The sequence below is a fragment of the Petaurus breviceps genome, unplaced genomic scaffold (genome assembly GCF_028583685.1).
Source record: "Petaurus breviceps papuanus isolate PSGF00001 unplaced genomic scaffold, PetGlider_PUasm1.0 90865, whole genome shotgun sequence".
In the NCBI taxonomy this organism is placed as follows: Eukaryota; Metazoa; Chordata; class Mammalia; order Diprotodontia; family Petauridae; genus Petaurus; species Petaurus breviceps.
This window is the reverse complement of record NW_027187367.1, coordinates 12,742,842-12,769,455: the sequence shown is the minus strand read 5'-3', so window position 1 is coordinate 12,769,455 and position 26,614 is coordinate 12,742,842. Positions and strand designations below refer to the sequence as shown.

At 40.6% G+C, this 26,614-nt stretch overlaps 2 protein-coding genes across 3 annotated transcripts in view; both read right to left on the bottom strand.

Annotated features, from left to right (window-relative positions):
- CMTR1 (cap methyltransferase 1) overlaps positions 1–1,258 on the bottom strand; it is a 55,059-nt gene extending 53,801 nt beyond the window's left edge. The window contains exon 1 of the mRNA XM_069073588.1: positions 1,105–1,258. The gene's annotated coding sequence lies outside the window, so the exon portion shown is untranslated. The remainder of the gene's footprint in view (positions 1–1,104) is intronic.
- A 5,051-nt stretch (positions 1,259–6,309) lies between these two features.
- RNF8 (ring finger protein 8) overlaps positions 6,310–26,614 on the bottom strand; it is a 124,303-nt gene continuing 103,998 nt past the window's right edge. The window contains exons 6-7 of one of the 2 annotated variants that reach the window (XM_069073594.1): positions 14,584–14,699; positions 6,310–6,563 (exon numbers count right to left, since the gene is read on the bottom strand). In XM_069073594.1, coding sequence (XP_068929695.1) covers positions 6,539–6,563; positions 14,584–14,699 — 141 coding nt within the window. In that variant the 3' untranslated portion in view covers positions 6,310–6,538. The remainder of the gene's footprint in view (positions 6,564–14,583; positions 14,700–26,614) is intronic. The other variant, XM_069073592.1, reaches the window with a different exon arrangement.

Sequence of the window (26,614 nt, the reverse complement as noted above, 5' to 3'; positions counted from 1 at the left end):
ATCCTGGCAATGGTCCTGTACCCACAGCATCCTCAAAGGATGTCAGGTGTTAAGGAGTTAACTAGATGAAACTCCTCTCCACCAACTCTAAGGGCTCCAGGTGTAAGAATGGAGAAAAGCACAGCCTGCTTTACATCTGGATGGCGGGTGGGGGGGAGGGGAAGAGAGATGTTGAACAATAGAAGTGATCCTAAAATTCTAGAATGTCAGAGCTGGAAGGGACCTCGGTGGTCATTTTATCCAGTCTTCTACTGATGAGGGACCTCATGAGGCTCCGACAGAAAAAGCAAAAACAAAAATGTATGAGAAGAACTGTTCTATCACAGGCTACCTGGCTGGAAAAAAAGGAGCTATTAATTCCAGCTTCCCTTACCGGAACGTTCAAAATTAACCTATGGAAAACCTCAGGTTTCCACTTGGACCCTATTCCCCAACCCCTTTCCCACCCACCCATCCCCAAAAGAATGTGCAAGCGGGGGAAAAAAGATGCTCTCATCCCATCTCCAAAGTAGGGCATCAAATGTAAGAGGGCAAGGGGCACTGGGAAGACTAGCTGAGGAGGAAGAGAGGTGCTGCCGGGTACAGAGGAGGGCCTCTGTAATGAAGGGAAGGCGGCGTTAAATGAGAAACGCTGGGGAAGAGAAACGGAGATGATGGTAGAGAAAGCGAAAGGGGAGGAATGGGAGGGTGGGAGGGGAGGGAAGACAGAAAGAGGAGGAACTAGACAGGGGGAATGGGAGGGGAGAGGGAAAGGGGGAGGGCAGGTGGGGAGGAAGGACCAGGTGGCGGAGGCCAAGAGGAAGGGAGGGGGAGGGGGGGAGGGAGGGGGAGGGGGTGTGGCGGAGGGAGGGGACCAGGTGTGAGGAGCCAGGACCAGGAGAGGGCCGAGAGGGGGAGGGGGCCAGCAGGAGGGGATGGAGGCCAGCAGGAGGGGAAGGACAGGAACCAGAAAAGAAAGCAGAAGGCGGGCGCCGTGCCCGGCCGGCGGAGGCGGGTCGGGGAGCCGGGCCTCTCAGTCGGGCCGCTATGAGCCGAAGGCAAAGCCAAGCCCGCCCCGACTCCCTCCCGCCCAGGCCGCGCCCGCGCCCGCGCTCCGGCACTCACGCTGCGGGGTGGGGGCGAGCTGCCGGGGAGGGGAGAGGGGGAAGGGGCGTCAGGCCGCCAGATCGCGCCACCGCCGCCGCAGCCGTCGCCTTCGCCGTCGTTCGGCCCCAGTTTCGTTTCCTCACAAAAGCCGCCCCCGTCGCGGGGTGACGTCACGCACCCGGCCTGGCTGCGGCGCCGCGTGATGACGTCAGAGAGGACCTTGCCGGGCCCCTCCCGTCGCATAACACCTTCTGCCACCACCTCCACACAGTTTCGAAGAGTTAACAGTCGGCCTTTACCTAAAACACCCTCTTCTAACGTTTCCTTTGCAAGGCCGCTAGGTGGTGCACTTCTGGAGCCAAAAAGATCTGAATTCAAATTCAGCTTCAGATACCATGTGACAACCAGTCGCTGTAACTGCTGTCTGCCTCAGTTTCCTCAACTGTTAAATGAGAATAATTTATCATAATAAGACTTACTTCCCAGTGTTGTTTTCAGGACCAAATAAGATAATATTTCCCCTTCTCATTTATGTATCGCACCTTATTTAAGCATTCCCCTATCAATGGACCTCTACTTTGTTTCCAATTCTTTGTTATCACAAAAAAAAGAACTATTATAAATATGTCTACTTAGGGTCTAATCTGAATGAAGAACTTTACCAGTATTTATCAGTTCTGAGGAAACGTCCTGCACTGAAACCCATTGACTTCATTCTTATCAAGCCCTAACCTGTTGCTAAATGGAGGTGCTTGGTCAGCTCAGGAAGGAATCCTCCCTGAAATCAATCAATTAAACGATAGGTGGCAGACGATACAGTGCCAGGCCTGAAGTCATCTTCCTGAGTTCAAATCTGGCCTCTGACACTTAAGAGTTGGGTGACCCTGGGCAAGTCACTTCACCTTGTTTGCCTCAGTTTCCTCATCTGTCAAATGAGTTGGAGAAGGGAATGGCAAACCACTCCAGTATCTTTGCCAAGAAAAGCCCAAATGGGGTAATGAAGGGTCAGTCAAGACTGAAACATTTCTATGTGCCTGGCATTGTGCTAAGTGTTGGGGCTACAAAAAAGGTAAAAGACAATCAATCCCTGTCCTCAAGGAGTTTACAATCTAATGGAATTAGACTCATAATGACTAATTCAACTATAAGCATTACATTTTTGCTCTCAACCCTTGACCAGATTGAATGATTTAGGGAAAAGTAAGTTACTATTTTTCTGTTTGAGGCATCAAAAATTTGTTACCTAAACTTGGTACCCTTGTTAATTCATGACAAAAAAATTCTCTCTTTGTTCTTGAATACCATAAATTGAAAGCAGAAAACTTGGGTCAGATTTTCAAAAGCATGATGGATCTCTGTCCCTATAGGTTTCTCATTCACTAAGCAAAGGTACTTGGAATTTAATAACTCCTTTTGTTTCTGAGAGATGTGCCAAAAACACAAGAGTACTGAGTTTTTCTTTCACAAACTTAATACTTTTCAAAGTGCTTTTATGTATATTGTCCCATTAGTCTCACAAAGCACAGAAATAACCAGGTAGTGTCAAGTCAAGAACAAACTCCATGACTTGAAATTTTTTTAGAAAGAATTTTTATTAAGTCATTTGGCGAAGGAGAGAGAGCCAGAAAAAGGTATGCCTCCCCTCTTGAAATTGCTAATTGTTAAGTCTTCACCATATAAAGAGTTCAAATTGTTAAGTCTTAGAATGCAGAGTTCAAACCATGGAAGCAGTTAGGTACTTTCCAGAAAAGGGTAAGGTTACTTGAAATGCATCATTTTGTGGTTGTTGTTTAGTCATTTTCAGTCATGTCCTACTCTTTGTGACCCCTTTGGCTTTTTTGTTTTGTTTGTTTGTTGGCAAAGATACTAAAATGGTTTGCCATTTCCTTCTCTAGCTCATTTTACAGATGAGGAATCCAAGACAAACAGGGTTCAGTGATTTGTCCAGGATCACACAGCTACTAAACAAAATAATTTAGGGGAAGCCAAAACACAAGCTATTAGAGAAGCTATGACTTGGGTTCCCCAGGGAGTCTCTGAGTCAGCATGCCCTATGATTTCAGGCTAGGTAATTTTCTAGCCATATAAAGCTGGGTTCAAACAATATTAATAATTAACCTAGTATTTCTGACCAGTAGTAATCTCACATTAACTCAGGAAGACGGGTGTCGTTTTTCATCATATGCAGTCTATCCTTTTGCAGTTTCAGAATATACAGAATGGCTTGTAAAATGAGTGTAAACAGTCATGAGTTACTAGAAACTTGGAAATTATACCTTTGCTATAGAGTTTAACAGGTTGTACAGCATAATGTCCACTTCTGATAATCTTAGCATATTTGATAGCAAATAGTAAAAAATTTTATTCTACTACTACAGGGGTTCTTAGTCCATGTACTTGTTGCTTTTATATTTTGATAACTGTATTTCAGTATAACGGATTTCCTTTGTACACCTTTGTTTTTTATTTTATACATTTTGAAACATTCAGACAAGGGGTCCATAGGCTTTTGCCAGACTGTCAATGGGGTTTATGGCACACCCACAAAAAAGGTTAAGAACCCCTACATTCATAGGAGAAAGGTAACCAGGAAGAACAAAAGGAACATGAAAAGGTTTCTCTCCATCATCTCAACAATCCACATCCATCTTTCTCCCTCTGGCACTAAAAGCACCATAACTGCTCTCAGTCACAGAAGCCAAGGATATATTTCTACTTGTGAATTTTGGCTAAATCTTATTAAAATCTTTTCCTTTCTTGGCTGCTAGATGATTTTTATGTCAATACAATAAATCAATTTTTATGGTGGCATCTAAATGTTCTGCTCCGTAGGAATTAATGTAGACCAGAGGTTCTTAACCTGAGGTCTGTAAACTTTTTTTTTCAAATACCTTTATAACTATTTCAATATAATTGCTTTTACTCTATAATCCTATGTGTTTTATTTTATGCCTTTAAAAACATTATGCTCATTCCCCAATTGATAAATGGTCAAAGGATATGAACAGGCAGTTTTCAGAGGAAGAAATTAAAGATATCTATAAGCATATGAAAAAAATGCTCTAAATCACTATTGATTAGAGAAATGCAAATCAAAACAACTCTTAGGTACCACATCTCACCAGTCAGATTGGCTAAGAGAACAAAACAGGAAAATGACAAATGCTGGAGAAGATGTGGAAAAATTGGAACACTAATACATTGCTGGTGGAGTTGTGAACTGATTCAACCATTCTGGAGAGCAATCTGGAACTATGCCCAAAGGGATATAAGTAATTTCATACCCTATGACCCAGCAATACCACTTCTAGGGTTGTATCCCAAAGAGATCATAGAAGTGGGAGGAAGACCCATATGTACAAAAATATTTATAGCAGCTCTTTTTGTGGTGGCAAACAATTGGAAATTAAGGGGATGCCCATCAATTGGGGAATGGCTAAACAAGTTGTGGTATATGAATGTAATGGAATACTATTGTGCTATATGAAACGAGGAGCAGATGGACTTCATATTTACCTGGAGAGGCTTATATGAACTGATGCTGAGAAGAGCAGAACCAGGAGAAATTTGTACACAATTACAGAAACGACATATATGTGATGACCAACTTTGATAGACTGGACTCTTCTCAGCAATGCAGAGTTATAAGTCAACTCCAAAACACTAGTGATGGAGAGAGATGTCTGCATTCAGAGAAAGAACTAGAAAGAACAGTCTGAATGCAGATTGAAGCAAATTACCTGCTCTCTTTCTTTCTCTTGTTTGGTTTTGTTTCCTCTTTCCCATTGTTCATTGCATCAGTTACAATCCTTCTTTATAATCTGACTAATGTCTAATGTGAAAGTATTTGCAGATCCTATACTTGATTGTATGCCGCCCTGTTGGGGGTGGAGGGGGAGAGGGGAAGCAGGGGAAGAAAATTTGAAACTCAAGGAATTGTGGAACTGAATCTTGTAAACTAAAAGTAAACAAATTAATAAAGACCAAATAAATTTAAAAAAAAACATTATGCAAAGGAGTCTATAGGTTTTACCATACTGTCAAAGGGATTCATGGTGTACACACACACACACACACACACACACACACACACACACACACACAACCCAATAATAATAATAATACTAATGGTATTTATGTAGCTCATTCTATGCACCAGGCACTAAGGTACTAAGAATGCAAAATATCTTCAAACACTTTATAAATATTATCTTATTTTATCCTTACAACAACCCTGGGATGTAGGTACTAGTGCTATCCCCATTTTATAGTTGAGGAAACTGAGGCAAACAAAAGTTAAGAGACTTGCCTAATGTCACACAGCTACTAAGTATTTGAGTGCATATTTGAACCTTACCTTTCTGCCTCCAGGACTGGGGAAATCTTTCCACTGTTCCATCTAGCTCCAAATTATCTAATCTAATCTTATCTAATCTAAATTATGTGTCTCTATTCCTTCTATCATAACATATGGATTGTCTCCCCCTGGAAAGTCACTGCTAGATTGTATGAATGATGAATAAGGCTGGAGGTTAAGGGTGGCATTCTTAATGGAAAATTGAAGTGGTCATAAAAAACAAAATATATCATTTATATTATATGAAATTGAAATTTTTCTGCATGAACAAAATCAATGCAACCAGAATAAAAAGGGATTGAGAGGAAAAAAATGTGCATCAAATATCTCTGATAAAAGTCTGATTTCTCAGATACATAGGAAACTAACACAAATATTTAAGAACAAAAGCCATTCCCCAATGAATAAGAATTGTTCCAAATCACTGGTAAAAAAAGAAGTACAAAAATCAAAGCAATTAGAACCATCCAAAAGTGGAAGGTGATGGATGCCTAAGATGGTAGTGGGTTCCTCCTCATTGAAATTATTAAAGCAGAGACTTGTTGACCACTTGTCACATATATCATAGTGAGAATTCTTTTTTGTGCATAGGATGGAAGAAATGACCACTGAGGTCCCTTCCAACTCTAAAAACTTGTGATGATTTTGGGCTGGATGGGGCCACCATTGGGATGGGCAGTGTGGTACTGGTCTAAATGGCTGGTCTGAAGGCTAGCTCAGAGCTAGAGACTTTCAGAATGTAAATGAAGATTTCTGTACTCTTAATCTCATGCTTTTTAAAAAAATATATTTTATTTTTCCCAATTACGTGTAAAAACAATTTTTAATATTCAGGGTTTTTAAAATTTTTTAATTCCAAATTCTGTCTTTCCCTCCCTCCCTTCACTCCTCCCTGAGATGGCAAACAATCTGATATAGGTTATACATGTGCAATCATGCAAAACATTTCCATGTTAGTCATTTTGTGCAAGAAAACTTCAAGTTTTCAAGTCAAGGAAGGAAGGGAGAGAAGGAAAGAATGAATGAATGCTGCAGTCTGCATTAAGACATCAGTTCTTTCTCTGGAGGTAAAGAGCATGTTTCCTCATGTGTCCCTCAGAATTGTCCTTGGATCATTGCACTGCCAAGAAAAGTAAAGTTATTCACAGTTATTTATCATATAATATTGCTGTTATCATTTCCAATATTCTCCTGGTTCTGCTATTGTGCATGAGTTCATGTAAGTCTTTCCATGTTTTTCTGAAGTCCACCTGCTCATCATTTCTTATAGCACAATAATATTTCATTATGATCATATACCACAGCTTGTTTGGCCATTCCCCAATTGGTAGGTATCCCTTCAATTTCCAATTCTTAGCAACCACAAAAAGAGCTGCTGTAAATATTTTCATACATATAGGTCCTTTTCCTTTTTTATGATCTCTTTGGGATACAGACCCAGCAGTGGTGCTAGATGCCCAGTTTGACTGCCCTTTGGGCATAGTTCCAAATTGCTCCCCAGAATGGTTAGATCAGTTCACAAATGTGCCAACAGTGCATTAGTGTCCCGGTTTTCCCAAACCCCCTCCAACAGTATCATTTTTCTTTTTTGTCATATTAGCCTGTTCATATCAATTGGGGAATGACTTGTATTCTTATAAATTTGATTCACTTATATATTTGAGAAATGAGGCCTTTATCAGAGATAATTGCTGTAAAAAATTTCCCCCAGATTTCTGCTTTCCTTCCAATTTTGGTTGCATTGGTTTTGTTTGCACAAAATCTTAAAATTTTTATATAATCAAAATTTATTTTACATTTTGTAATGCCCTCTATATCTTGCTTGGTTCTAAATTCTTCCCTTTTCCATAGATCTGGCAGGTAAAGTATTCCATACTTTCCTAATTTGCTTATGATATCACCCTTTATGTCTAAATCAGGAGGTGTAAGATTTTTATTTATACCTAAGTTTCTGCCATACTGTTTTCCAGTTTTTCCAGCAGTTTTTGTCAAATAGTGAGTTTTTGCCCCCAAAGCTTGGATCTTTGGGTTTATCAAACACTAGATTAGGATGGTCGTTTACTACAATGTATGATATACCTAATCTATTCCACTAATCTACCACTCTGTTTCTTAGCCAGTATCAAATTATTTTGATGATTACCATTTTATAATACAAATCGCATTTCAAACATTCTTAAATGATACCAACTCCTAGATGCAAGAGCTAAATGTCATTTAGCAAAAACTAAAGAGACTTATGGTAGAAGCAACATCTACTCTCTGCCTAGAAAGTGAAGGAAATATCTTCAAGATTTATTTGATCCTGGTAACTAAAGCTTGAAACATTGACATAGTTTCCTCATTTTCTATATATCCTGCCAACCAGATATTCTATTACAGATAATAGAATAGAATTAGAGAATACAGAATAGAGACAGCGGACATGTACCCAATGAAATCAATACTACAGCTAGGTAAATATCCTTTTGTGAAATGTTACAGGGCTTGCAAGTGTCTCCTTTTATTCCAGTCCTGACCCTATTGTCTTCTATTTGGGTAAATGTGATGTAGTAGGAAGCAGAAGAATAGGAGTCAGAGTTTGGAGCTGCAGTTCATTGTGTGACCTTGGGCAAGTCACTTAACTTCTATCAAACACAGTTTCTTCATATGCAAACTGGGCATAAAGTATTATAATTTAGTGATTGTGTTAGTAATGCCAAAGATGTTTGTTTGTTTTAAAGTAAGAGACACTCAGGAAAGCTGGGTCAATCTTCTAGGGATATGGAAGAACAGGGACAAGAATGGTACTAAATTAGAAGACCGTAGCTAATTGGTGCAGTAATAGGACACTGGGCCTGGAGTCAGATACTTACTACTTGTGGGACCCTGGGCAAGTCACTTAACTTCTGTTTGCCTCAGTTTCCACAACTGTAAAATGGAGAAAATAATAGCACCTGCCTCCCAGGGTTGTTGTGAAGATCAAAAAAGGTGACAGTTGTAAAGTGCTTTGCAAACCTTAAAATGCATAAATGCTAGCTAAATAAATATAATAAAAAATAAATGCTAGCTAACAGTATTATTATTTTAATCTCTGTTAGTGGAGGATTTCATGCCAGTGAAATCCCAAAGCATCTTCATGAGGTAATGAGGGTCAAAAGAGATAATGTATGTAAAATACTTTATGAATCATAAAGCAACATATAAATGTGAATTATTAATCTCTTTACATGTTCTGGCACAGTACTGGGCACATAATCAGCACTCAGTAACTGATTGCTCAGATGATTTCAGAAAAGAACCAGGACAACATTGCAACCTATAAAGGCAATATTGGACATTGACCAACTGTGAAAGACTTGGCTATTCTCAGGAATACAATCACCCAAGACAATCCCAAAGGACTTGTGATGAAAAAATGCTATCCACCTCCACAGAAAGAAATAATGGAGTCTGAATGAAAATCACAGCATACTTTTTTTTTTGAGGGGGGAAGGCAGGGCAGTTGGGGTTAAGTGACTTACCCAAGGTCACACAGCTGGTTAAATGTCAAGTGTCTGAGGCTGGATTTGAACTCAGGTCCTCCTGACTTCAGGGCAAGTGCTCTATTCACTGAGCTACCTAGCTTCCCCTGCATATTTTTTATACTTTATTTTTTTGTATTTTTTTATTTTTAGTGTGTTTTTTTTCAGAACATTACTAATATGAAAATATGTTTTGCATAACTGTATATGTATAATCTATATAAAATTGTTTGCCTTCTCAAGGAGGGGGAGGGGAAGGGGGGAAAGAGAGAATATGGAATTCCAATTTTCTAAGAGGAATATTGAAATTGTTTTTAATGTAATTGGAAAAAATATAAAAATGTAATATGTAAATTCACTGGACTCGTGATGAAACATGTTATCTACTTAGAGTCACTAGGTGGCACTGTGGATACAACTCTGGCTCTAGAAGTTGGGAAGATCTGAATTCAAATCTAGTTTCAGACACTACCCATGTGACTTGCACAGGGAAGTCACTTAACCTCTGTTTTTGCAACTGTAAAATGGGGATAATAATAGTACCTACTTCCCAAGCTTGCTATGAGACTCAAATGAGATATTTTTAAAGCCCTGGCACATAGAAGGTGCTATATAAATGCTTATTCCCCCACCCTTCCCTTCCCCTATTTCAAGATAGACAGGTATGGACTTAAGAGTGCAGACTGAAATATTTGTTTCGGTATGTAGCTAGTGGAGGAATTTGTTTTGCTTGACTTTACGTATTTGCAATGAGTTTTTTTTTTTCTCAGTGGGTAGGGGAGAAGAAACAGGAGAACAAGAATTTGGAACTGAAAATAAAATAAAAATTGAATTAAAAATAACTTATGATTGATAAACATATTTAGGGATGTATCTAGTAATTTTGGAACTAGGAAAAATTCAGCTAAAGGGGTCCTACCTAAAGTATCACCACTTCTGTGCATGTTTGACTAGAGATGGAGGTAGAGAGAGTTGATGATGTTGAGAAGTAGAGAAAGGGGCTGGGCTTGTCGGTGAGCTAGGTCCTGACCCTGCTGGGGAGGAGGGATTAGCGATAAAGTTATATGATGAATATATGTCATTTCCATTCCCTGGTTCCTCCTCTGTAAGTTAGTCTACAAATGCAGTCCAGCTCAATTCCCTACACATTTCAGTGGCTTCAACTTGTCTACCAAATGAACTCATGATCCTGGCTTCCAAGACTCTTGCTCTAGGCTATCTCTCCAGTCTTATCTCATACTAGCTTTTTAATCATACCAGTTTTCTTCAAAAACGCTATATTCCAACTAAACTGAATTAATTTCCATACTCTGTTCTGATTCTGCATATCTCTATGCCTTTTATTTGTACTTTCTTCCATGCCTAGAAATCCCCAGCTCCAATAACCATCTTTTAAAGAGTTTCCCCTCCTTAGAAGGAAAATCCAAGTGCTGCCTCCTCCATCAATGTCTGTCTCATCCCTTCTCAAATTTCTTATGGTACGTTGCCTGAATCTTTCCTTTGTAGATGCAAATCTCCCTCTCTTATATGAGTTACTGGTATACTTGTTTCTGGACAAGAAAGACTTGGCTAGAATGAAGAAGTTGTTGCTAAGTGACAGTGGCAAACGAAAGCCCTCAAAGTGGGCATTGGATTGCTAGAAGTAGGCCAATTCTTGCCTCTGGCCCTGTGTATAAAGGACCATGACGGGAGGAGCAGCCAGCCTTGGAGAGGGTGCCCAGAAACGTTGGTGTCTTCAAAAGCACCAGAAAATGGAAGGACGTGAAAGGAAAAGATCAAAGATGAAAGTAAGCCTATTAGTAATAAAAGAGGGCTCCTGAGGGCACAGTGGAAAAGGCAGGCAAAGGAAGATAAAAGCTTGAGGAGGATTCGCACTGAGTTTACTAGGGGAGTAGAGGTGAACAGCATGCCATGTCTCAAATATTGATCCCTATACTTCCTCCTCTTCACACTCCAAGATGATCCACACTCATTCTGGCTCTGGTCATAATTTGCGTGGTAAATATCAATCTTATATATGTAGGAATTTAATAAATGCTTGTGGAATCGATTTGAACTGAATTACAACCATTACTGGCTTTGACTATCTTATTCATATGCTATTTGGCCCTATGGTTTACCCAATGGGTAAAAAGTTACAGAGAAACCACTTCGAGAACTTTCCTCATTTGGGGGTTGCCCAAAAATGCAGTGGGTTGTGTTGGGAGGTGGTGAGTTCCCTGTCACTCAAGCTCTTCAAAGCTGGCTCACCTTATAAGGAAATGTAAAGGTAGTTCCTGTTCAAATATGGATTTGACTATTGATCTCTAACGTTCCTTTCAAGTCTGAGATTCTGTAATACCTCAGGACCTTTCCTACTCCTTGACATCAAGATATTAAGACGATTAACTTTTCAATCATTTCACAGTTGTTCTAACAGTTTGGAGGTTATCGTTGCTACTTGTCTTTCGTTTTCAAAGAGGACCAATGATATCATGAAGGCAATATCTTGACTAGCACCTGAATTGGATTTGAGTGAGGCAGGGTTTCGAAAAGTCATCAGTCTCCTTCTTTCTTCCTGGAGTCCAGTGGTAAAACAAAAGGTCAAGATGACTGGTGATGACCCAGGATGCAGTAGGTAACCTTGGCCTTTCTAAATTGAGGGTTTTTTTCAGGTCTCAGTTTAGAGATAGGGTGTAGGCCAGTGATGGAAGGAGGATGAGAAAATGAAGAAAACAAGCTATAACTACTAACTTATTGATCCATGAGAGGGCCCTCATCTTTCCTCCTTTAGAGAGGAAGTCACTGGTCTTGTTTGCTCATTCTTAGGAGGGTGGGAAAGATAAGAACAGAAAGTCGCCTGTGTATATGGATACTGTCCAGTGGCCTGGCCTACTGGAAATACAGAAAGATAGGAGCCCTAAAGTTTCCTCTTCATTCCTATTTTGATCTTCTGGGTCCTGAAGGCAAGCTTTGCATGGGTAGGTGGATGGGGTGGGGGTGGAGAGGAGAAATAGGATTGATGATCAAAGCAAAGGCCTCAAATACAGGGTATCCCTAAAGTCTGGACACATAGGAAATCTCATTAATTATGCTTTTTTTTTTTTTTTTGCCTTTTGGAGGGCAATTGGGGTTAAGTAATTGCCCAAGGTTACACGGCTAGTTTTTTGTGTGGGTGTTGTGTCTGAGGCCGGAACTGAACTCAGGTCCTCCTGACTCCAGGGCCGGCGCTTTACTCACTGCGCCACCTAGCCACCCCTAACTATGCATATTTTCAAGAAATGAAATAAACAAAATTTTCAACAACATTTTATTTAATTAGCATAAATTTTAGCCATGACAATTTTATATGGAATATAAACTTTCATTAGCTTTTGGGGACTATTTTCCATATTAATGAGATTGATTTAATTTAATTAATGACATTTCCTATGTGTCTCCTATGTCTTCCTATGAAATCTCACTTATGTTAATTAAATAAAATGCTGTTGAAAAATTCGTTCATTTCATTTCTTGAAAATATGTATAGTTAACGAGATTTCTATGTGTCCAGACTTTAGGGCCACCCTGTACAACCCCACATGAAAGCAAAAGACTGGCTTGTGAACAGGGACCAAAACTGTCTAAGAAACTAGTCTTCCCTTGGCTTCCTATCCCCTAGTAGGGTCAGCTAAATTGTGACTATTCTATAATGTCTGCTTTGTAGCTGCTATAAACCTTTTTACAATGTATATAAGTAATGTGTTTGGGGACTCTCTAGGTGGCGCAGTGAATAGAGCACTAGCCCTGGAGTCAGGAGGACCTGAGTTCAAATTTGACTTCAGACACTTAACACTTATTAGCTGTGTGACCTTGGGTAAATCACTTAACCCCAATTGCCCTGCCTTCCCCTCTCTAAAAAGCAAAAAAGAAAAAAGAAAGAAATGTGTTTGATACTTGGGATTTTTGCAGCTGCAAATACTACACTTCCTTTGTGAATGAATTTGCATTGCTTGCTGGAAAATGTATCAAGGGAAAGCCCTAAATTGCTTGAGTAAAGCCTCCATTTATTTGTCTTTTTCACTGAAGAGCTTGCCTCAAGGTTGTTTCTCTTGGCAATGGTCAAATTATTTGGAGATAAATTAATTCCATTGGGACACTATTAGGATACACCTTCCAGTTGTTTGCCTATACCTACTGCTTTCTACTATATTCCTTTACATCCCTAAGCCAACGAGAAGAGCTTTTCCTGTTCCTCCCACATTACATATATGGAGAATGTTCATGCAACAAAGACTCAACCTCAGGAAATCCTGGGTTCAAGTCACACCTCTGATACACATTGATTGTGTGATACTGGCCAAGTCACTTTAGTGTCCCAGGTAACTCTCTAAGACTATAAATTGCAGAGCAGGTATCAAAGAGTTTCATTCTGCTGGTGAAATTACAATCTGGTCCCCCCCAAAAATAGTTCCTGAAGGTATCTTTGTATCACTCTAGTTCCTAGGATTAGAAATATTTCATATTTCAGCACCCTCTCATTAAGAGGTTTTGAGTGGAGATAAGACATGCTATCTTGAAACTGCCATGACATTTGGCTAATCCCTGTCACGGAATCTCTGGAAAACATGCCAAAGATTGAACCTTTTCTGTATAAAAAGGAAACATTACTGAGCTGTCTCTGGTGCTACTCTATCTGGGGTGCTGCCAAGCCTATGAGCCTGGAGGTGTTGCAAGCCCCACTGGAAAACTCCCACCTTCCACAAGCTGATCTGAAACCGAGGGACCCCAGCTGGAGATAAAAGCTCTAGGAACCACAATGTTCCCATTTCCAGCAGCCATGTTCCCACTTCCAGTAGCTCAGAGACCTCTACTGGCTGTAAAGAATATCCTTTGGTAAATCTTATTAGGATACAAAAGTTCTTAGCTAATTTACCACAAAATCATTAAAAGAATAATTGGTTGCTAAGTGATAGGGAAGAATGGATGAGAGAATTTGAGTGCTCAGAATGTGTACTCAGAAATGGCATTAGTTCATATTCACATAGGGAAACCACTTAGAGATATAACATTCTTAAAGGAGACAGAGAATTGGAGGCCACAGCTCCAATTCCAGTGTCCAAGACACTGGAACAAGACTGGCCATGCATCCAGAGCTCTACTAGCAGCATTGAGATGGTGAATGCCTAGAAGCTAACTTGCTGTGTTACCTTGGAGAAATCACTGCCCCTCTCTGGTCTCTTCATTTTGTCAAATGAAGGAATGGGGAGGATTAAATGGCCTCTATGGGTCTTTTTCAGCTCTAAGTCTGTGATCCCATGATCCAATGACCACATCCTCTCTCATGTCTCTTCTCTTTTCTCTTTCTATGAGTTAGAATCAAGAACAGTCTCATTGACACAGGTCCTCATACTTCACATCATTCTGCCTGCCTACTGTTTCCCTGACAAGGCTGGCAGTGCAATTAGTACTGAGCGGTGGCAGCTTCCCATTCAAAATCTGGGGAAGAAAGGTGCTTTGAGGAGATGCAGGTGTAGGACAAAATACATTTCTACTACATAATCAGAACAAGATTTATCTGAGCCTGGGTGGAAGGAGAACCTCAAGAATCTCACAGAATGTTGATTTGGCAGAAACACACAGACCTACGTGAGGTGTTGGTTTTGTTTTTTTTTTTACCTTTTCTTCTGAACATTCCATCTTAGTGTAGGAGGGAAGCCAAATGCTGAATTCAGGCTCCAAAAACTCAGAAATGCCAGAGAATTTTGAGATGAGTAAAGTACACATTCATTCACCTGAAGAAAAAATTGGGGGAGAGGAGGAAGAGTGATGGTTTAGAGGTAGAAAATGTGGGCTTCCCCAGAGGGTCCAATAACACTAGGAAGGGCTTCTCAAAGGAGTTTATAGTAATAAACCTAAGGGAGAAAGGGGAACAAGAGTTATCACCCCTAAACCCTGTGTCTGAGAAGGTGGAGGGGTGAGTTGAAATTTGATGAGTTCTCCAACCAGGATAGGGAAAAACAAAGGCAGTTTGGGGGGTCAAGGGAGTGACACCAGACTCCAGAAATGCTTTGCACTGCTTATGATCTCCAACATCTTCCCAGCCACCAGGTAGCTCTGTGTCTGGATCAGGCATGAGTCCAGCTTTAGAATTTTCCCACAAATGCAGACCCTCTTCCAGCAGTTGACTAGGAAATTCTTCACCTGTCCTAGCAGCTGCTTCTCAGTAGAAATTCAAGGTGTTGGTGGCTTTCCAAGTTCCTGCAGGACAGGGAGACTTATGAGAAGAGGCTGATAGGCTGGAGTCACTACTCAAAAGGGAAGCACCAAGCATCGGCTTGGCCAGTAGGCTTCGTGACCATCTGTGGTCATCACAAGTGCAGACGTGGTCCAAGCATTCGCCATCTTGGAGTTGTTGGTATAGCTCTGTCTGTATGGCCAGGCCTGTTCCATGGCCTGCCCAGCTTTCGATTCTCACTTTGGTCCCTCCCAATCCGGCAGTCTTGTTTCTGCCGGACCACACCCGCTCTTCCCCGTGTTGCCGCGTCTCAGCGCCTGGCACCTGGGCCCAGCAGCCCCTGAAAGTCCGGCAGCAGGTATCCAGCATCCTCCGATAAGAAGAGCACCCAGCCTTCATAGTCTCGAAGTTCCCTCACTTTCTCCCATACGAAATGCAGCTGCCAGGCCCACTGGTGCTGGCTCTGAACGTTCCCGGCATCCCGGTAGTGTCCTCGGGAGTCGGGTAGGCGGCATTGGCACACCTTTTGAATGTCGTCGGCTCAGAGGAAGTGTTTGGGGGCCGGGTGGCGATGAGGGAAATCGCTGGAAATCAGGAGAAGGGTCCCGCAGAAGTCCACTGTGTGTGCTGGGCTTCAGGGCCTGGGGGCGGTTATAAGCTGATCTTCTGGAGCCGGCTGCTCAGATCCTTAGGCTCGGCTCTACTCAGTGAAGAGAGCAGCAGACGCAGCCTAGAGGGATCTCTGGGCCACCTTGCGCCTGCAGCATCAGCACCAAGCCCAGGGGACCCCTGAAGAGATCCACGTTCAGCTGCGTCTGCAGGTGGTTCATTTTGTGTAGCTCCCGGCGGAGCTGGACCTCGTCCTGCTTATCCAGTAGAGGCTGCAGCAGCTTCCAGCTGCCTAAGAGGACGGAGCTCTGGGGGCGTTGGGTACTTCGAGAATGTGGGGGTGTTGTCCCACCGCTGGGGGCCATCAGCCAATATGTTACTCATAGCAAGACCAGCCCCGCAGCGGCAGCGTCTCCCCAGCTCTTCGAAACCTGGCAATACGGCCACATGGACAGCTGCTCCTGGCGGAGAGATATTCTAAGGCCACAGCTCAGGGCTCCCTCTTCCTTGCTCCTGTCCACGCCTGACGAGGTGAATTCCGTAAGAGTCGCTTCAGAGAGGGTCAGGGCACAGGCAAAACTGAACATCGTGTCCTGGGCGCTAGGTTACCAAGGGCAAACTTCAGAATTTGGAACTTTGGCCATGCCCCTCCCACTCCTGGCCCTGGTGCCAAGAACTGCGAACAAAGAAAGAGCCTCTCTGCAACCAGCTGAGCGCTTTGACCCAGGCAACTCCCATGAGCTCCTGGAGAACAGGGACTGTCTTTTGCCTTTTTTTTATCCCCAGCTAGCGTATAAGTAGATATTCAATAAATGCTTATTGACTGACCGATTCCTGTGGCCTATAGGGACCTGATGCAAATTTAAGAAGACCCACAAAATTAGTACCCAGAGCCTGAAGGGATTGCCAGGCAGCTGAAATAACCTATATTGAACAAATCCTGCTCCTTCATAAATGTGTGTGTACACTGCATAATCTATGAAGAGCCGAATACTTCTCTATATATAGTAAGGTGAGAACAGTGGGCAGTAGAAGGTGTGGCTGGGTAAAGAAAAAGAATGACATAAGTGAAGATCTGGTAGTACACATCTTATTAAGGAGCTTTAGCTAAAGTGTTAGCTTTAAAAATCTGAAAATACCCCAGAAGTAGGACCATGGTCAAGTATTATGTCAAATTTAGAATAATCGTGTCTTTAATCTGATCAATGGGCAGGGTAGCAGCTTACATCATTCACATTTCAGGAGCACTGGACATGTCACTAAACCTGGGTTCAAGTTTCAGTTCTGCCATCTTGAAACCTTGGTCATATTACCTACTCTCGGTTTTCTTGTAAAATGAGCGGGTTGGACTTTTCCTGTTCTAATATATCCTATTCTGCTAGGAACCCCTGTCATGACAAAACTAATCTGGATTAAGAATATGGTCCGTGAAAACCTGGAAAGATTTACATGAACGGATGCAAAGTGAAATAAGCAGAACTGGAGAACATACATAGTAACAACCACATTGTGCAATGATCAATTATGATTGATAGCTCTTCTCAGCAATACAGTGATCTCAGACAATTCTATAAGACTCATGATGGAAAATGCTATCGATCCATATCCAGAGAAAGAACTTAGGAAGTCTGAATGCAGACAGGATCATACTATTTTCATTTTCTTTATTTTTTCCTAGCTTTTCCCCCTTTTGTTCTGTTTCTTCTTTCACAACATGAGTTATATGGAAATGTTTTATATGATTGCACATATATAACCTATATCAAATTGGTTACCATCTTAAGGGAGAGGGAGAGGAGGAAGAAAATTTAAAACTCAAAATTTTATTTTAAAATGAATATTAGAAATTGTTGGGAGAGGATTCTGGGAAGATGACAGAGTAGGTCAGAAAACTTTTGGCTCTCCAAGTTTCTTCCACACAAAAAAAAGACAGAACAGTAGAATTAAATATGGGTTAAAGCAGTTGTCCTTCTAAGACAATTTGAGAAGATCTCAGAAAAGACCCAGCCTCTAGGTGTGGAGATTTGGCCTGAGTGAAGACCAAACTTCTCTAGGCTGACTGCAGAATCAACAAACAAGCCCTGAGGACAGCTGGGTAAAGAGGCAGCCTCAGCCTTAGAAACTTTCATCCTGTAGACAATGGGGGTCTGATGGCTGAGTAGAAAATTGAAGGACCTTCCACTGTTGAAGGACACCAAGCACGCCTGTGCTGACCAGACCTGGCTGTGGAGAAAGAGCTAGCACACACCTGGTGAGTACAGTAGTGAGAAGCAGGGACCCTGTTGGCTATGGGCACTTGCAGAAGAGCAGAGTCCCTGGTTTCAGTTCCAGGGCAGAGAGGATAGCTGTAGTTTGCAACCACCAGAGGGACTGCAGGGAACAAGACCATTTGTGGGACAGTGTAACTAAGGGCCCTATCTGTGGCTTAGGAGTGGAGAGGAGAGCCTAAGGTTGGGCCCCTAGACAGACTTCAGAATATAACAGGAAAAAGGACCTAAGGCTTGGGGCATCATTCCCCATACCTCAGGATAACTTGATTATACTAATAGCTGCTAAAAACAAAATAAAACAAAAAATAAATAAAAATGAGTAAGCAAAGTAGAAAGAACCCAACTATAGATAGTTACTATTAGGGATAGAAAAGATCTGGGTTCATATGAGAGGAAGATAAAGCAACTCCTTTATCAATGAGAAACATCAAATGGTCCCAAGCACAAAAAGAGTTCTTGGAAGAATTTTAAAGAGATTGAGGAAAAATTAGAAAAAACAAATAAGAGCAATCCAAGAAAATCAAGACAATTATGAAAAGAAACTGGAAGTAGAGGATCAAAAACTTAAGGAAGAAAATAATTCCTTGAAAACTAAAATTGGGCAGGGGGAAGCTAATGACATTCTAAGACACCAAGAAATCATAAAACAAAATCAAAAGAATGAAAAAAAAAAAGATCTCATAAAAAAACTTCCTGGAGAACAGATTAAGGAGAAATAATATTAAAAAGTTGGACTACCTGAAAATAATGATAAAATTAAAAAAATCTTGATACAATATTACAAGAAATTATCAAGGAAAATTGCCCTGAAGTTCTAGAACAAGAGAAATAGAAATAGAAAAAAAAATCCACTGATCATTACCTGAAAGAGATCCCAGGAAGAAAATTTAGAAGAATATCATAGCCAAGTTTCGAAGCTCCCAGGTTAAGGAGAAAACATTGGAAGCAACAAGAAAGAAACAATTTAAATATCACGGAAGTACAACAAGGATTACACAAGACCTAGCAGCTACTACACTGAAAAACTGTAGGTCTTGGAATACTATATTCTGTAAAGTAAAAGAGCTGGGGTTATAGCCCAGAGTAACTTACCCAGCAAAGTTTAGTATAATCCTGAATTTTTTTTTAAAAATGGATATCTAATGAACTCAAAGACTTTCAGGTTTTTGTGACAAAAATTCCAGAACTTAAGGGAAAATTCAACATATAACAACCAGGGAAAATATAAGGTAAACATTAAGGACCAATTAAAAGGGACTCAATATGGTCAAATTGTTTACTTCATATATGTGAAAATATTAGCAATACTCTTACAATTGCCATCATTATTTGGGTAGTTTGAAAGAAAGGCATGAGCGAGTTGAATATAATGGGGTGATTGTAAAAAATAAAACTGTAGAGAGAGAAAAAAGGGAGCAATTATCTCATACAAATGAGGTATAAAAAGAAAAATTGATACAGAAACTAGTAGGGGGGGAGGGCAGGTAATGCTGGAGCTTTTCTCTCATCGAGAATGGGTTAAAGAGGGACAACATATATCTAGCAGGGTATGAAAGTATTCTAAACTCAGAAAGAAATAAGAGGGCAAGAGTATAAGGTGGGGGGAGAGAATAAGGGAGGGACTCTTGTGGAGTTGGTAGGCTAAGGAATAGGAGGGTAAGGTAGCAGGTAGAAGTAAAGCAGAGGAGTGAGGAGGGATAGAGTAAATAGAGTATGAAAGATAATGAGGAAACATAGGAAGGAGGAAAATATACAATAAGTAATTGTAGCTTGGAATGTGAATGGGACAAATTTACCCATAAAATAGAAACACCAGATTAAAATTTTGAATTCAACAATATGTTGTTTTCAGGAAATGCTATAAAAATGAGAGATGCACATAAAGATAAAGAGCAGGAGTAAAATTTAGTACGTATAAAAAAAACCAAGGATAGTAATCATGATCTTAAAGAAAGTTAAAGTTAAGGGGAGGCCAGGTAGCACAGCAAGTAAGAGCACCGGCTCCAGTGTCGGGATGACCTGGGGATCGAATCCCAGATTCAGACACTTAGCACCCACCCAGAAACACCTGGCCGTATAACCTTGAGCAAGTTACTTAACCCTAATTGCTTAGGGGCTGCCAGGTGGCTCAGCGAGTAAGAGCACCAGCCCCAGTGTCAGGATGACCTGGGAATCAAATCCGGGCTCAGATACTTAGCACCACACCCAGAAATAACTGGCCGTGTAACCTTGAGCAAGTTACTTAACCCCGATTGCTTTAAAAAAAAAAAAGAAAAAGAAAGTTAAAGTTAAAATAGATTTAACCAAACGTGGAAAATAGAGAAACTAGACTATGTGTCAGCAATATTATTCAATATTGTTTTAGACCATATAAAATACTTAGACAGTACAAAACATCTGAGCATAAACCTGTCAAAACACACCCAGGAACTATATGAACATAAACATAAAACACTTTTTATACAAATAAACTCAGATCTAAATAACTGAAGTAATATTTATTGTTCATGGTTAGGTAAAGCCAATATAATTTTTAAAATAACAATTTTATTTAACTAATCTATTTATTCGATGTCATCCCAATTAAATATTTAAAATTATTTTACTGAGTTAGAAAAAAATAATAACAAAGTTCATTTGGAAGAACAAAAAGTCAGGAACTTCAAAGAAGCCAGGGCAGGGAAGATGTAAAGGAAGTAGATTCAGTTGTATCAGACCTTAACCTATGAGGTGAGAACATTGTCGAAATGTGAAAAAGGATAATATCAGTTATTTTGAATTAAATTTTTCTTGCATAAATAAAGCCTATGTAGCCAAGAACAGAAGGAATGCAAAAAATTGGAGGAAAACTTTTAATAGACAATCTCCCAGATAGGATATGATTGGGTTAGCATATTGATGTGGTATAGGAAATAATGAGCTGGTTGATTTAGAAAAACATGGGAAGCCTTGGACTTAGGAAGGAAGATGCTATCCATCTTCAGCAAAATAAATGACAGCAGGAAATAGGCACAGTATGGTCTTATATAGATGTGTGTATGAATGTATATGTGTATAGATATCTATGTATATGTATGTATATATGTGTGTGTATATGTACATATATATGCATATATATGCTTAATTGTAGCCTTTTTTAAGGTGATGGGGGGAGGAAGGGGAAAAAATAAAGTAAAAAGTGCACAGCAGAGAATGAAAGAAAACCAACAAGGAAGCAAAGAAAAGCTGGGTTGTTTTGAAAACAATGTGTAGTATTTATTATATAGATTTTCTTGAAATGGAAATTATTGTGTTATATTGAACCTTCTTTTATGATCTGCTGTGTACATGGCAATGTTTTTTTTTCTTTTTCACTTTTGTATTTAAGTTTAAAAATTTTTAAAAATTATCAAAAAATTGTCTTGACAAGTAATTGGAAAAAAATAAAATAACATTTAAAAGAAAAAAAAAAGAATATGGCCTGTGGCTGTGTAAACTTTTCACTGTGTGAAGCTAAAGATTTCAGGAAGATAAAGCCCATGATTCCATTAGTACATTAGCTTCAAATGAACTAACAAGCCCAACCAGGGATCTAACCAATGCATATCAAAGTTAGACTGTGATCTGGCCACATGGACCAGGAACTTCCTGATAATCCTGGGTGACTGTCATGCATATCCTTACTTTACACCAATTTCTTTGCCAAATGGAGCCAATCATTATAACTCAGCAGCGGCCTGGGAGGAGAATTATTATTGGGATAGTATATGTCTGTGGCACTCTAGCTCTTTTTGGATTATTGGTAGATTGACTTGGAGAAATATACCCACAGAGCCAGTATGTGAAAACTTTTAGCACCATTGGTGAGGTTTGCCCTGTTTAGTCCAGATATTCAACCCAACCACTTGTTGGGTGACAACCTGCAAGGACCACCAATGACAGTCCTTAGAGAAGGAAAATCAGTGCACAAAAGGGATAAGAACAATGGCTTTCTTCTTTCAGTAAGAGCTAAAGTACCTAAGGGAAAGGAACAAAAACGACCCTATCATAAAAGGTGAAAATATTACATGTTAACATAGAGCAGAATTGGAGTATTTAGCCACACACTGGTCTTGATACAATCTGATTGCTGGGATGAACTGTGCCAAGAGCTATAGAAGGCAAGCCCTTTCTGGGTTAACATAATCAGATGAATATAGGACGCCTGCCAGTCACTGCACAGCAGACTATAGCTGGTTGAATTCATTTGCTTTAATAATAAACCCAAAACCTCAAACAAACCTCCCCTGCTCAGTCTCTCAGAGCATCAGGGTACAGAAAATATATTCCTAATTAGAGCCAGACAGAACAGCACATTGGTGGGGTTCTGCTAGGGTAGTTTAGTGCCTGAAGGCAGAAAAAGTTTTATTTTCCCAGGCAAGCAAAATGTAGATGATTTGTTTAATGTCATATGTCCCTCAAGAGAACAGTCACTCAGCAGCTCATGGAAACAAGATGAGGGGCTTCGGGTTTTGTTTGTTTCTTTTTTTTAATGTGACATACAGGTTCTTGTTCATGAACAGTGCAGTCACATTTGGGCTGTAGGAAAGAGAGGGAGACTATTTTAAATAGAAGGATTGCAAGCCACCTGTGTCTCAGTGCTCTAAGAGGACAGCGAAGTCTTTGAGGGTTTCAGGCAGGAATTCCATGTCCATCCTAGCACCCCCAAGGAGAGAGAAAGGGTGTACAACACATGATGGCCTTATTGGCTGATACTCAGGGATCATCTTCCAGTAGCTGGAAAGGTCAAGAAATGTCTTATTCTTAACCCTTACCAGAGGATCACAAATCAAAGATTCAAAGCTGGAAGGTTCCTTAGAGGTGACTTTCTTAATTTTTTTTTCCTTTTGGAGGGCAATTGGGGTTAAGTGACTTGCCCATGGTTACACAGCTAGTATTTTTGTGTGGGTGTTAAGTGTCTGAGGCCAGAACTGAACTCGGGTCCTTCCCACTCCAGGGCCGACGCTCTACTCACTGCGCAACGTGACTTTCTCATTTTATGTCAATCAGTTTAAAAGACAACCAACACATAAACTGAATGTGGGAGGATCCAAATCATTACAATGCTCTCCCATGCAGAGATCAATCAAATCCTACTTCTGTGGTGGTACTCTAGCCCTTAGAACAAGGAAGACACTGCTACAGGAAACATAAAGTCAAATACAAGGGACTGGGTCACAAGTTTGATCTCACATATAGCATTTGGACTTGGTGAGATGAGACTCATGACTAGAATACGGCATTGAAAGAGTATACTAGCCAAAAGAAACACAATAAGTGAAAGGCATAGTGGGGTAGCACTATATATTAAGAAGACATACCCATTTGAAAAAAAAAAGCAGGAATCTGGAGGGAGACAGAACATAGCAGAAAATATTTTGGTAAAGATTAAAGGATGCAAAAACGGAAGTGATACTGTTATCTGAGAATATCACATAGATAAGTAGTTCTGGAAAGAGATCACACAAGCCTTGCAGGACGTTATCAGTGAAGGAGGATTTCAATTATCTGGACATCTGCAGGAACCCTAAAGCCAAGAGCAGAGCAAGTTAATTTCTTGACCTGCCCTAATAATTTCATCCTTCAAAATTGATAGAGGAACCAACAAAAGGAAATTTTGTTCTGCATCATAATATTCCTACTGCTTAGCACGGTGCCTGGCACATAGTGGGAACATAATTATATTATTAACTGACAAGTAGGATAATTGTTGGAGTGGAAGCAATGGGAACTTGAGGGGAAGGGGAAGTGAGCACTCCATCTTAGATTTTGAGACAAAAGAGAGGAAAGTTAAAAAGAACCTAGTGTGCAGGGTTCAGAGAAAAGACAGGCAAGATCCCATAGCCAGCACTTCTTAAACTGTGGTTTGTGAGTGGCAAGTTTAAGGAATCCAGAACAGACTAAAATTCTACATGTAAAGTTAGTTCAGGTGGAATGGAAAGACCTCAAGACTGAAATTCTTAAGGTTCAAAGAGAAATAAATACAAGGAAAAAAAGGGGAGTTGGTAAGAGAATACACAGGGAACCCTGTGGCATCAATTAATTAATTAACTAACTAACTAACTAACTAATGGTATCAAACCATTTAGATTTTAAAAGGGAATGTACAGAAATCGAAAGCAAGGACAGCTAACAGGATAAAAACAAAAGTTTAGCATGGATGGGGCAGCTGGGTGGCGCAGTGAATAGAGCACCAACCCTGGAGTCAGGAGGACCTGAGTTCAAATCCAGCCTCATACACTTAACACACATACACACACACAAAAAACTAGCCGTGTGACCTTGGGCAAGTCACTTAACCCCAATTGCCCTCCAAAAAAAAATGTTTAGCATGGTCCTGTAAGAATGTCAGGAGTGTTAAATTTGACAATAACTTGAAGCTGGCTAGGAAAGCTAAGGATAACAAATGGGATTTGTTCTGAGTCATACTGAGGACAAGAAAAGGATCAAAAAAGGGAGAGAATTGTTTGATGTGGATGGAGCAGTGACAGCTTGATAACTGTTGACAGAGAAGCTCTTAAATCTTACTTTGCTTCTGTTTTCTCTGCCAAAAATGATCTTTATATTGGAAAGGCCAAAACAAAAATGGCAAATATATAGTTGATACCCAAGATAAGAGTTCATGAGATGGCCTGATGAACTACAACCTTAGGAACTGAGAGAACAGGGAAACACAATTACTGTGCCCTGTGTGATCTTTGAAGGATAATAGAGTCAGGGCAGCTAGGTATCACAGTGAATAGAGCACCAGCCCTGGAGTCAGGAGGACCTGAGTTCAAATTCAGCCTCAGACACTTAACACTTACTAGCTGTGTGGCCTCAGGCAAGTCACAACCCCAAATGTCCTGCCTTCCACCCTTCAAAAAAACAAACAAATAAAAAAGATAATAGAGTCACTTAACCCAGATTGCCTCACTAAAATAAATAAATGAGGATAGGAGAAATACTACAGGATCTGAGAAAAATGAATTCCCAGAATCTGGGTCTTCAAGTGTGGCCCTTTGACTGAATTCAAACTTCAGAGAACAAATCCCCTTCATAAAAGGATTTGTTTTGTAAAACTTGGACTCAGTCAAAAGGCTGTACCCAAGGACCTAGAAGGCCACATGTGGCCTCCAGGAAGCAGATCCTCCACCCCTAGTTCAGATTGTCCAAAATGAGAAAAAGAGAGGAGAAAGAAGAAGGGGGTAGGAGAGAATGGAGTGTGTAAATCATAGGCCAATGAACTCAACTTTTTTTTTTCACTTTTTGGAGGGCAAGTGGGGTTGTCACTTGCCCAAGGTCACATGGCTAGTTTTTGTGTTAAGTGTCTGAGGCCGGATTTGAACTCAGGTCCTCCTGACTCCAGGGCTTGTGCTCTATTCACTGCACCCCTAGCTGCCCCTTAAACTCAACTTTTCATTTCTGGTAAATGTTGATGGCCAACTCTAAGTTAGGCAGGTAGAAGCAGCCAGCTTCTTGCATCTACTCCCAGGCCAACCAGATGCTGGCTCACTGCTCTCCATGATGCACAAAGAACAGAGTGCCCTGAATTCTTAACCTGATAGTAGTGACACAAAGGGAACTAAGTACAAGGAAGTGTACAGCCCATCCCATATGATAAACTAGCTTACTCTGTAAAAGGTATATAAACCCTGACCCTCAGATGAATAAATGGACTGCTCTGAGGCTCCCGCTGGCCTGTCTCTTCTTTCCATGCTCTTCACTTCATCGTGGCCTCAAGTGGTGCACGAAACAGGGACCTGAAAGGGAGGTCCAGAGAGCAGCTCTTATGAGGAAGGAGCTCCACAAAAAAGGTAAGAGCGAAAGCAAAAAAGGCTGAGCATCACTTGTCAACAGTGTCTCTCTACTTATTTTCATTTTAGATTTGCTGCACCAGGCACATAGGGGAATTAAGAATTAGGCATAAATCATGGGACAGATTCACTCTGAACACAGGGACCAAGGGAGATACTTGAAGCTACTAAAGAAAGTAGTGAAAGAGAGGGGGTTTGCTATTACAAAGGAAGAGTTAGAGGAGTTTTTAGTGTGTATGGAACATCGTTGGCCCTGGTTTCCAAAGGGTGGTACAGTGGATTTAGTAAAATGGGAGACAGTAGGGAGACAGATGAGTGGGAGACTAAAAGAGGAAGGACCCTGGCATTTCTCCATTTCTGCCTTTTTTCTATGGAATATATTAAAGATATGTTTAACATTAGAAATGAAAGTGCCAAGGGTGGCTCAAACAATTAAGTGTGTCTCTACACAGTCCAAAACTATAGAAACAGATAAAAAAAAAATTATAAAGTAAGTCTTACCTGACCTCAGTTACCATCTGGAGGACCAAGCAAATGTCTGACTTCTGCAGAAGATCTCTGACAATTTTCTGTGAGCGCACTCTTCCTGTCATTTTCTATATCTATCTGCTTTGTTTATGTGTCTTTGTGTGAATGAGTGTGAGTGTGAGTATTCTGACACCCTATAAGGTTTAAAATGCAGCTGGACTGCTGGACTTTCCTTGGAATGTCGTTATCTCTTTCTCTCCCCCTCCCCCTTCTTCCCCCTGCTGCTGAATGCAGGCAGCTGGCTGGAGAGG